Source organism: Poecilia formosa, unplaced genomic scaffold (genome assembly GCF_000485575.1).
Source record: "Poecilia formosa unplaced genomic scaffold, Poecilia_formosa-5.1.2 Scaffold130, whole genome shotgun sequence".
Lineage (NCBI taxonomy): Eukaryota > Metazoa > Chordata > Actinopteri > Cyprinodontiformes > Poeciliidae > Poecilia > Poecilia formosa.
In genome coordinates, this window is record NW_006800069.1 from 553,161 (window position 1) to 565,332 (window position 12,172).

The 12,172-nt window shown below is 38.8% G+C and overlaps 1 protein-coding gene across 1 annotated transcript; it reads left to right on the forward strand.

The window, feature by feature from the left end:
- The first annotated feature begins 1,456 nt into the window (after window positions 1–1,456).
- On the forward strand, window positions 1,457–11,394 carry LOC103144640 (ras-related protein Rab-38). The gene is made up of 4 exons (XM_007561714.2): window positions 1,457–2,067; window positions 8,009–8,139; window positions 8,604–8,753; window positions 9,875–11,394. Exons 1-4 carry the CDS (start codon window positions 1,875–1,877, stop codon window positions 10,082–10,084), a joined length of 684 nt encoding a protein of 227 aa, XP_007561776.1. The 5' UTR covers window positions 1,457–1,874; the 3' UTR covers window positions 10,085–11,394.
- Window positions 11,395–12,172: the final 778 nt, after the last annotated feature.

The window sequence follows — 12,172 nt, forward strand, 5'->3', positions numbered from 1 at the left end:
AATCAGGAATGAAAACATGACCGTGTACTTCAACTTCAAATATAATCACATTTTCAGTTCTCGTGCATTTTAAATTTGAATTTTAGCCTTTGCTCATTTTAGTGGATATTTAGATATATACATTACATAAAATACAATAGCACTTAGCTTGTTCACGAATGGTGCTCTACAGACAGATTGTCTTAACATGTTTGTGTGAAAAACAGGAAACTTCAGCTGCTGCCTTGAAGGCCCTCATGTTGTCATTTTACATCATCCTAGGTGTGATTATGCTGTTAAACAGGATATAGGCTTAACACCTTTCGACAAAACGATTTCACACTTGTGCAGTTGAAACCTGGTATCCACATACAGTGTATAAAAAGACAGTACATCAGTCTAAACCCTACCAAGATTTACAAAATCATCTCTATGTGCTTAGTACCAGAACAAAGAGAAACGAGAGCTTATTTAGATAATTATTTGTAACTTTCTAGAAACTTCCGAACTCTACATGTATAGACGGAAACATCAGCCTCAAGTTTTGGATTTCCTTCCACAAGCTTCTCACAATAGTTTGTTGGAATTTTGGCCCATTCCTCCTGACAGAACTGGTGTAACTGGGTCCAGTTTGCTTTAGGAACCTATTTAAACTTTGCCCAAAAAATTTCTCTGAGCCTGAGATGTGGACTTTGCAATGGCCACTCTGAAACTTTGACTTTGACCTTTAGCCACATTGTAACTGTTTTTGTGATAAGCGCAGACTTGCTGTCCATCTGGAAGGCCTGACGTGTCCCACCTTTAACTTATTTTTTTTGTTTGCATTGTTTTGATTATTTATTTTGTAAACATAAAATGTATTTATTACAGTGTAAAATGTTCCTTAGAATTTAAAGTTTATTGATCTTTGAGAACGTGTTCTTGCATTATTGTTACACCATTACCATAATATTACATGTAAATTGTCTCAAAACAACAATATTATCGTTTATCGCAATAACTTCGGGGACAATTTGTCATCCAGCAAAATTATTTAACATGACAGAGCTAGTCATGGTAATTTTAACAAATATGTAAAAGACATGATTATTATAAAAGTTAAATACTATTCAACCTATTAGAACTTTGTAAAGCTATGTTCTTATTGTTCCAAACTGCTTAAAGATATACAAAGTGTTTGTGTAACCCTCTTAATTTATTAGAAAGTCAGTAGAAATATTTGAAAAGTTCTCTCTCGTTTTCTCATTTGGACATTTAACAAATATAAATTACTTTCTTAGCGCTAACTGACCAAAACAGGACATGTTTGATCAGATTTTTACTCAAAAATTCAATAAAAAAAAAAAATGGTTACATGTCTTTTTGTAAAGTGTATGTAAATATCTGCAGCTGTATCTGAGAGCGCGCGGGCGGGAGGCGTGGCTGTCCCCGCGCAGAGCGCTGACAGCCGGGGCTGTCACCGCAGCGTCCTCCCCTCTGTGCGGAGCCGAACGGCGGACCGAGCTGCAGGCGCAGCGTTCACTGACCGCAGGCCTGACGACGCACAACAACTCCTCTCTCCTGGTCGTTTCTTGTCTCAGAGGCGCGAACTCTGTGCTACGTGAGTCAGGCTGAAGTCTTTTAACTTCTTGGGACGTTTTAAAGGAACTGAACGGGACAAAAACAACAACTCTGAAGACTCAAAAATTGTTCCTTTGCGAATTATTTCTGCGTCTACAGGAACAAGAATGCCGCTATAGCAACTTTAAATATTCATACTTTATTTCCATTTATCTAAAGGGTGGGTGATCTTCTCTAGCCCAAATATTAGTGGATAATCAGTGAATGCATGACTTCAGATCGTCTCGCGCCGGGATCTCTAATTGGACTCATCACCCCATCCCGTCCCTCTCGCGATGCAGCAGGAGCGCCTGCTGAAGGTGTTGGTCATCGGCGACCTGGGTGTGGGTAAGACGTCCATCATAAAGCGGTACGTCCACCAGGTGTTCTCCCAGCACTACCGGGCCACCATCGGGGTGGACTTTGCCCTCAAAGTGCTCAACTGGGATCACAAAACGGTGGTGCGGCTGCAGCTGTGGGACATCGCTGGTGAGTATATAAAAAGAAAAAAAAAGTTTACCCTGATTATAACGGCTGATAAGCCTGAAGGAACAGCTGCGGTTTCTCCTCCTGGTCGTTGAACGCTCAATAGTGTTGACGTAACGTTCAGACATTATCAGGACGGATACCGCAAACACTGTTTATGAGCTGGAAATAATCTGTTATCGTGGCTTTTCTTGACTTTGAGAGAGGAAACTAAGAGAAGAGCATATTGAAACTTTGCGAGTTGTTTACCAATATGATCCATATGTCAAATAAGGCAGCGTGATGGAACATGAACAGACTGTTTCAGGACAAGTGTGTGCAATTTTTTTTTTTACTCAATATTCTGCTAATAATTTCGCAATTGCGGTGTTTCCGTTAAATAAGAAATTAAATTAAAATTACATAAGGTTGTTCACTCGATAAGTTATTTAAAAAGTCATGACAGGGATGTTAACAGCTACATGATTACATTCATGATTCAATCATGGATATAATCGTACCCCTCAAAGGAGACATCGGCTTTGGAGCAAAAGCCCTTTGAGAGCGGCTACTAGTCAGCCATTTTACAAAAGAGCTATGGATTCAAAATATTCGACACACAACTTTTTATAAACCGTGCGGTTCTGTGAGAGTTCTGGCCGAAGAAGCTGAATATTGTCTGAAAAAACAACAACAACAAAACCATCAGCCTCCAACCACTTCCTGCCGTCATCTTCGTGGTTTTCGCCAGTAGTAACATCCGGGTATTGATCACGTGACTCGTGTGTTTAAAAATGTGTTTCTACTACAGTTTTGCCAAATACACGTATTTCGAAATGGCTGGAAAAAAACACCTCATCCTGGTATGAAAACTTTTTTTTATAAAAGAATGTGTTTTTTGTTGTTTTAAATGTGTTTCCATTGAGCACATTTATTTTGGTAATTTAAATTTGTGCAATTTTTTATGTTTAATGGAATGGCAGGTTATTACATTTTCTGGTCAACTGCCCCATTCTTCTACTCTTCTATACGTTTCTGCTCAGATATGCTGAAAAACACATAAAATCACTGTAATTATTTTGGAATTTGGCAAATGGCTAGATGCATATTTATATTAATTAGTCTCTAGGCCAATACTTACATATTTGTGAAGTGTCAGTAAAATATTACAGCTGCAAGTCTTTTGCAGTGTTGCCTTGAAGAACCCGTGTTCAGACCTCAACCAGTCTTTTTGCATAGAGTTATTTTCCCCAAAAAACTAAAAATCTTAGTTTTAGATTGCCTGTAGGTTTCAGTGTGAGTGTGCATGGCTGTTCATCCAGTATGTCCCTGCTGCACCATTCCCTTCCTGTGCAATTCCTCTCTATTCAAATCTCACTTACAGCTCAGTCTGGGCTTTCTCACATTGACTTGGATTCCCTCTGATAGATTTTCTACCGAGCCAATCAGCAAACAGAAGGAACGATAACTTCACAACCTCTTCCTGTCTTAGAATTGTGCTCGGCACTTCTCTCTTTGCAGTGGAGCTATTTCCTGTAAGCTTCATTGCGTCGAACTGGCGCATTACATACGTCACGGACAGATGTTAGCGATGAGCAACATTTGAAACGTAAACAGAGTCCATGCCACTATGAAGCAATCATTTCTCAACAGCTGAGAGCAGGCCCTCTGTACCTGCTCTAAATTACAGAGGTATTATGTATTGTGCAAAGCGTAATACAAGGGACCGGTTTTCACCTGAGTCGATGATCTGGCAATCTATACATGGTGTACTCCCAGACACTAAAATTTAAACCCATTCCTTGTTTTTCTTGAAGGTGATCTTCCACTGAAATTAAGGCTTTTGCAGCATCTGATGCAGATTTATTCCTGGATTACCCTGAATTTAGCTCTATCCATCAATAAAAAAAGAAAAGTACCTATGCTTCAGCGTGTATTGTGTGTTAGCCAAAAACTTCAGGTTAGGTATTATGTGACCATACTGCTTTCTTTCACATAATTATTTTCTCCTGTATGACCTTTTGAAAACATTAAACAGAACTTATTGTGGCTATCTTTACCCTGTTCAATAAATGTGGAGTGAGAGGCTGATAGTTCCAGATTACAATGATATAATCTGCCTCCAGAAACCATCTTCTTAAACTGGATGTCATTTATCATCCTGCGGTCCCCTATATCTCTGGTGATTCTTTCATTGCAATGTCCATTGAAGCATTTGATGAGTTCTAATATTAAGTTTTTTTTTGTTTTTTTTTAAATATTTTTTTGGCTCTAGTGGCCTTTATTTGATAGTTAATTGACAGAAAAGTGGGTAATGAGAGAAGGGAGAAGACATGCAGCAAAGGTTGCCAAGGCCAGGAATCGAACCTGCGACAGCTGTGTTGAGGACTAAGGGTTGTGCTTAACCCCTGTGCCAACACAGCCCACCCAGGTATTTTTTTTTTTTAAATAAAAACATAAAAGAATTTCGGAGTCCAACTAAAGACACAATATATCTAAAGTTATATAAAGCACAATATATCTGCCTTAACAAGAGTATCGCCCAACACTCCTACGAATGGTTGTAAACAACATCATGGAGGAGCATTGTTGTGATGACGTGGTGAAGGCAGAGTGTTGGAAAGAACAGGAGCTTCTTAAAGAGACGGACACCGATTTCAAGGTATGAAGTTGTGAAGTCAAGTTTCTTTTAAGTCATGTTTGAGTTATACAGTGTTTTTATAACACCAAAAGATTAGATAGTTGCTTGATTGTGCGATTAAATGATCTTATGAGCATAGAAAATATGCAGTGCTCCACCTTTAACACCTAGTAATCATATTGCTCTAACTGTATTCTCACCCTTATTTCAATCTTGCTGACACATCCAACAGTGATGAGACATTATGTGACAAATTAGCACCACGAACATGCGGTGAGCCGCCATTTCTGCAAATGTACATGGCGTTAAAAGCCTCCCCTGTTCCGATAATGAATCCAGCATGCCTCCTCCTCCTGCAGCCAATTACACTGTTGGGAACTGTGTCACTGCTGTCCTCACAACGGTCTTCCCTCACTCATTAACATGCTCTCACTGAGCTACATGCATATCCTGTTGGCTTGGCTGCTGAGTCAGGTCCTAGCAGATAGGAGCTCTCGTTTGCATGAAGATGTTTAGTTGAGGTGACACAAGAAGACTTTGTACCGGCAGTGACGAGCTAGTGCAGCTGTGTGCTCTGTAGTAGTTGATTGTTGCATCACGTGAATAAGTTTGTTTACGCGGTAAGTCATTATAAAACATACCATGCCACCATCCTCTAACTACTTCCTGTCGTCATCTTCTTTGTCGTTTGCTCCAGTTGCAACATCCGGTTATTGATCATGAGAATCATCTTTCCATAGCAGTTTAGAGAAATAAACCAATTTCTATACGGTCACAAAAACCACTTTATCTTAGCGCCAAAAGTTTTTATTGAAAAGTTTTTTTCAAAGTTGCGTTGTTTCCATTAAGCAAATTTATATTCCAAATGTCAAATTGTGTATTTATGTGATCAATGGGAAGGCAGCTAATGTCAGCAATGCAATATTTTTTTTTCTCTGTGTGAAAAGGACAGAGAAATGTGTATATATGGGTTATTGACTATAACAGCAATAACTCATATACAGTAACTCATAACATCGTATGTCGATACTGTGTCATATTTTCATTTTGGTGCATCCCTCATAGGAACTTAGCAGCTATCTGGTTGAGGTGCTAAGCTGAAGTTTTTAGGTAAAAAAAAAAAATAAAAATAAAAAAATAAAACAGCATTGTTCAATGTTCTCACTGAAGTGAACACTGCTGATTAATGCTTCACATTATTGATGGTTTTGTTTCTGCTAGCATGTTAGCTTAGCACAAAGACTGAAAACAGTTTAAACCAGTTAAAACTGTTTTCTGACAGCAGCTCTGTATAGCTGGAGCTCTGTATAGCTGCTGTCAGACACAGTCTAGTCATGTGTAAAGTGTGTGTGTATAATTGTCAAGTGTGTGTGTGTGTGTGTGTGTGTGTGTGTGTGTGTGTGTGTAGGTGTGTGTGTGCATGTGTATCTTTTGCTGATTCACCTCTGTATTAAGATCATGTGGAGGAAGTTAGTAACTTGGACAAAGACTTATTTATGCATTGTGTGTGTGTGTGCGTGTGTGTATGTGTGGCGTGTGCATGCGTGTGTGTGTGTGTGGTGTGTGTAGCATTTAACAGTGATGCATGCATCATTCTATAAGTAGGTCTGACAGTTTTTTTCACTGTTTGTATTTATGATAAGTCAGTGGTGTGAAAAACAGTAGAAGCACTTCCTGTTCTAGAGAAAAAACTTTAACCACACTTAAACATAGCTTCACCAAAGCCAAAAGGGGCAGTAATTCAAAAGTGATGTTCATGAACAGAGCAAAAAAAAAAACATCCCATTATCTCTAGATACAATAACAGAGCTACTTCCTTGGCTCTTAGAGTGTTAACTATATGAATGCTGGCCTTAAGAAGCTTCTAGTAAACAGTTTGACAGCTCAGAAATTCATGTTGTGAATTTGGTTATGAATTAACAACAAGGAAAAAGAAATGGGAAGTAGCAATGAGCCTTTGACCTCATTTCACATCAGTGAAGTATGAAGACCGTTCCTCTTGTCTGTCTTGTTAGAAAAATCTACAAGAGGAAACACAACATGGAAAGTTGAGCCACTTAACCAAAACTCTCCAGGATTCTGGTTCAGGATAGATTTTCTTCTTAACTCCTCCCCTCTACCACCACAACAGGCATTTGTTGTGAAGAGATTTGATGCTAAATGAAAAAATGTCCCCTCTGTTAACCCTCTGTTTTGGGGTTACGGACCAAGTTTGTTTCTAAATAAACAACCTGCAATGGTCTCTTACTTTCATTGGTGACATTGAAAAGCCAGAGATGATCTATATATTGTATTTATTACGCACCCTGTTGGAAACTGTAAGGATGTAGGGAAGTGAGAAGACTCTGGACATTGTGGGACTGTTAAGATTGATGCGTATCTTCAGTTTTCCATTGAGGACTGGGATCACACCAGCAGAATGGCACACTGACTGGGATGGCGTTCCCAGTGCTAAGAAGGCGGACTGGAGACTGCAGTGAGAACTCGTAGCTTTATAGGTGCTGTGGTTGAACAGGGGTTCTTGATGCTGTCGATCTGCCCAATGATCTTTGCCGCATGTCATTCTCTTCTCTCACAGCCTACTTTCTTGTTTGACCACTCTCCAGTAAAGGCCATTGGAGCCAATAAAGCCTTCAAAAATAAGAACTGGTGACTCTATAAGACATTTTAACCTGAACCTTTACAACTTGGCCAGGTTGACGAGCCATCAATGTACGGGGATAACATGCAAACTCCATGCAGACCTTAGAGTGTACCAGTAATTCAAACACAGGACTTTCATGCCTCGACACAACAGTTCTGCCATCTGCACCCACCATGCAGCCATAATGCACTTCTGGAGAAAAATTGTATATTCAAGAGGAGGGGAGAGTTAAACATACATAAACTGATTATTTGACAGACATGTATGTATGTATGTATGTATGTATGTATGTATGTATGTATGTATGTATGTATGTATGTATGTATGTATGTATGTATGCATGCATGTATGTATGTATGTATGTATGTATGTATGTATGCATGCATGCATGCATGCATGTATGCATGTATGCATGTATGTATGTATAAAAACTTGACCTTTTAAATTTGGAGGGCAAGGACCGGTGAGCTGAATGTCAGTGCAGGAGCCCCTACTAAAGGAAAGCAGAAACAAGTGTCCAAATTTTATACCAATGTACTAAGCCATAGCAGAAGAGGGAAAAAAAAAAAGGCTCAATAAAAGGCCAATAGATTTTGATTACATTGATATCATACATTGGTTTGGTGGAACATCTTCACCAACAGACCCTGATTTTTGTCAACCCTGTCTCTCCCTGACAGGACAAGAACGCTATGGGAATATGACCCGTGTGTACTACAGAGAAGCATTGGGGGCCCTTGTTGTCTTCGACATGACCAGGTTGGCCACGTTTCAGGCTGTCCTCAAGTGGAAACAAGACCTGGACACAAAAGTAAGTTTTACAAACCACCCAAGGAAAAAGCCGAAGGAAAGAGCTCCTGAAGCTGACCAAATAAGTTTAAATTGCAAAAATCTCTTTGCTGTTCACTTCAACTCAGTTTGTCAAGAAAAAACCTTCACAGGAAGTCAAACATTTTTATAGTTATAAGTAATTTTTCACCTTAAATTGCCATTTTTAAAACAACTGCATCTCTTTATGACGTTAGAAACATTTGAGAGCTTGTCTGCCTTAAACCTGTAGTATTTTACCCTGTCCACTTGAGGGCAGCAGAAACAAGATTATTATTATTTTTTTAAATGCTGCTGACTTTTTGATAGCAGGATCACATCCATGATCCTTGTGGACTCTTACATTTACTGATTGGTAGCTTTTAAAGATCCAGGGCTCGGTTATGTTCTTTTTTTTTTCTTTTTTTTTTTTATCATTTTCACTTCATGTCTCCTCTGTTCTGATAGGTCACTCTGAGCAATGGGAAGCCCGTTCCAGCCGTTCTGCTAGCCAACAAGTGTGACCAACGTCAACTTGGTCTGTGTCCCAAACTTCCAAAGCTGGAGAACTTCTCCCAGGACCACGGCTTTGTTGGCTGGTTTGAAACATCCGCTAAGGTGGGCTGTTATTTTCCTCTGCTGATCATACTGACATAATATTTACTCTACTTCGTGTCTCTGAAGAGGGACTCTACATTAACAGCACTTCATTTCATAGCCTTTTGGTTTGAACCAACCACTTTTAAGCATTAGTTTCCAAAACACTCTCTTACTTCAGCTTCCCTGTGTGACTGAAGTGTTGTCTTAACGCTGAAAACATTTTTGGAACTTTCTTTTACATGCATAAGAAGCTCACAGTAAAAAAAACAAAAAGTAAATTATTCAAAATCAGCAATCTCCTCTTGGCTAGAAAACATAACATAGCAGCACATCATGCATCATTTGAAATTCACACAGCTGGATTTTAAAGAGGTTGTTATCGGATTCTGAAAAACAGAACAGTAGACACTAAATAGGGAAATTAGGCAAACTACATTTCAACTAAAACTAGCTGGTTTTTGACCACAAAGCAGAACTAAGAGTCTCAAAAATGAACTCAGCATTGAGTTGCCTCACCTTTGTTGATGATTTGGTGGCACATTTCTGTAGCTAACAGGTTTACGACTTCCCAATCTATTTAGATATGTAACCAAGGAGCAGAGCGATTCTTAAATACGTTGGTTGAGTGGATGGCCTTATTTTTTTTAACTGAGCCAAAATTCTGCAGCACATCTACATGCTAATGTTGTCAAAGTCAAGCTAGCATAACTGCTTGACTTCTCCCTTGCTATTTTTTTTAATTAAAACTTTTTACTGTCTGATGAAATGTGATATACTTGGACCTTGTTTTCAAGTAGTGATAGTGTTGATAATTAATAGCAAAACACTGCTCACCTTTTAATACATAAGCATACATTTAAGATTTAGCTCATTATGTCAACAACTTGACACCTAAAATCTATATTGTCTCATCGTCTGAGAGCAACTTTTTTCTGGATCTTGTGCACATGACGTCACATTTCAGCGACTCTATAGCTAGCAATTTAATAAAGAAAACAATAACTTCCTTCTTAGAATATTTAAATTTGACAAAACACAAAAGCCAAAATATACAGTAGGGGTACAAATACTTATTCTTCGCTGAGTATGGCTCCTCTGTTTTCATCATCCTTTTCTTGACCTTTAACCTCTGTCTCCAGGACGACACCAACATCGACAATGCCATGACGTGTTTGGTTAAAGCGATCATGTCTGCAGAGGAGGAGAAAGCGTCAAGTGACGCCACCCGAAGCGAGTCCGACGGCGGAGTCATCGTTCTGCCTCGTTTCGACTACAGCGCCAAGGAGAAGGAACTCAATGGCTGCGCCGGGTGCTCCTCCACCAAGCCCAGACCCAGAACCAGTGACTGATGCAGACCCACTAATACCATGGAGCGACGATTTCAAGTCTTCCCCTTTATAACATTTAGAAGTTTCCCTAACTCTGGTGTTTTTTTGGAAAACTCTATTGGAGAAGTTTTCTGACATTTTTGCTTTTCCTCCAAGTCTTGTCTTTTTTTTTTTTTTTATATAACAAACAGGGGATAGTATGTTTTTAAAGACCAATTTAAGATTGACTTCAGTAACTTCAAAAGCATTTTCTTGTGGCTGCAGTGTTGGGAAAGAGTTTTGAGACAAAATGAGGCAGCATTCTTTTCAGAAAGACCATTGTTAAAAGCACATCAGCAGTTGTGAGACTTTTCTCTCTTCTGTCTTAAAGGCTTTTCTTACAAAGCATTTTTTAATTGTCCTAAATGTTTTGTCTGTGAAAGCTCATTGTTCTATGTATTTTTGGAGTGGTTTATTTATATTTTAGATCAGTTAATTATTAGTTAAAACTCTGTCATGTTTTACCCTGTTCTGTCTGAAAAGCACATTTCCTTTTTAATGATGACAGTGTTTTTGTCCTGCAACAGAAAATCTTTTCTATTTATGATGCATAAATTAACTACCGCCCTCAACACACGTCTTCGGAGCCAATGAGACCTAAATACATGGTGATGCTAGTAGGAAACCTTCCACAATGGCTCTTCATTTAGCTACAAAAGTGTAGAAACAGCAACTTTTTTAAAATATAGACATAACAAATGCAGATTTCAGCAGGTTTGGAATAAACATTGCATTAAAAGTCCGCAAAAGAATGATACAAGTATCAGTAATATTTACTTTTTTCCATCATTACTTTGGAAATTACGTGTTTTTTTGTTTGTTTGCATCCCATAAAAAAGTATCAATCCTATTTTTGTAAATGTCTTTAAAAATGACCACAAATTCCCCATAGTAGATATTCAAGTTGCCTTTTCACAAAAGCTTACACCTTTGTGACTCTAAATAAGTTTTATTTTGTTGGACTGAGGGCAAAAACAGCTCTTTGGTTTCTAAAGGTTGCAGACTCCTGGCTCAAATCGTATCCGTGCAATAAAATGACCAATTCCTAAATGTAACATTAGAATCCGTTCCAATCCTTGAATGTTGCTCACACACTTAATGCTCAGGTTTATATGTGTTTATATTTGACAGACTGCAGAAGCAGCATCACAACCTGTTACTTTCTTCTGTTCCACCAAGGCAGACATGTTTGATATGTAACTCCTGGGTATTTGTGGTGTACCACAGTCTGGTGACAGCCTGTCAAAATAAAGTTGTGTGTGTGGGGGGAGAAAGTGTTTTTGAGGATGAAAGAGCTTCTCCATTTTCTGTCGTTATCAGACACCTTCTCTCCAGGTGACGCTCAGCAAACGGGACACGTCGGTCTTTTTTCAGGTGTGGATGTTTGGCCTTCTCTGTAAAGACGACTTGTATCCTGTGCGCTAATGAAAGGCCCCCCTTTTCAGCTCTTCTTCGCCACTTTTCACGAGGTTAAATGTCATCGTCTGGGAAACCTGTCCTTTAAATGTCATTTTGCACCTCAGATAGTTCTCTGTATTTTCCGTGAGCTCCAGCTTTTCATTTCTTACACCCTGCTGCGTGTGTCAGCAGCTGAAAGCTTCGGAGTCAGTCCTCTAATGGGTGAGTATTAAAAGCAGCAGCGTCTGAGGTCTTTCTTTCTTATTGGTTCCATTTCATTTTGTTTCTCTACCTAAGCGCTGAGAGGCAGTATAATTTCTTTAATTAGTGTGGAAGAATAATGCTTCCTTTGTGGAGAGTGTTCTTTTGTGTCAGATGCCATTTATGTTGTACGGAGTCATAAGTCTGTAAATGTCTTCCTTAAATGAAATCAACAACTTTTTGTGGTTGTTTTTGCCAGATTCGTTGACTCATTGAAGGTTAGATACAAAAGACATTTGATTCACGTGACTAAATGGGATTTCTAAATTGATATGTAATTGGAAACTGAAAAGATAAGGAGCTCTTTAATTGTTAGAAGAAAAATACCAACAGGAGACATGGAAAACCGGTACCCTCCCCAGGGATTTAAAAGTGCTTTATGTCGACAATTTCAAGATTACAAAATGTTTC

Bases quoted from the DNA above. Each gene is read 5' to 3' on its own strand.
- LOC103144640 (XM_007561714.2), top strand. From the start codon at position 1,875: ATGCAGCAGGAGCGCCTGCTGAAGGTGTTGGTCATCGGCGACCTGGGT. The intron at 2,068-8,008 runs GTGAGTATATAA...TCTCCCTGACAG, and splicing joins GCAGCTGTGGGACATCGCTG to GACAAGAACGCTATGGGAAT. The intron at 8,754-9,874 runs GTGGGCTGTTAT...CTCTGTCTCCAG, and splicing joins GGTTTGAAACATCCGCTAAG to GACGACACCAACATCGACAA.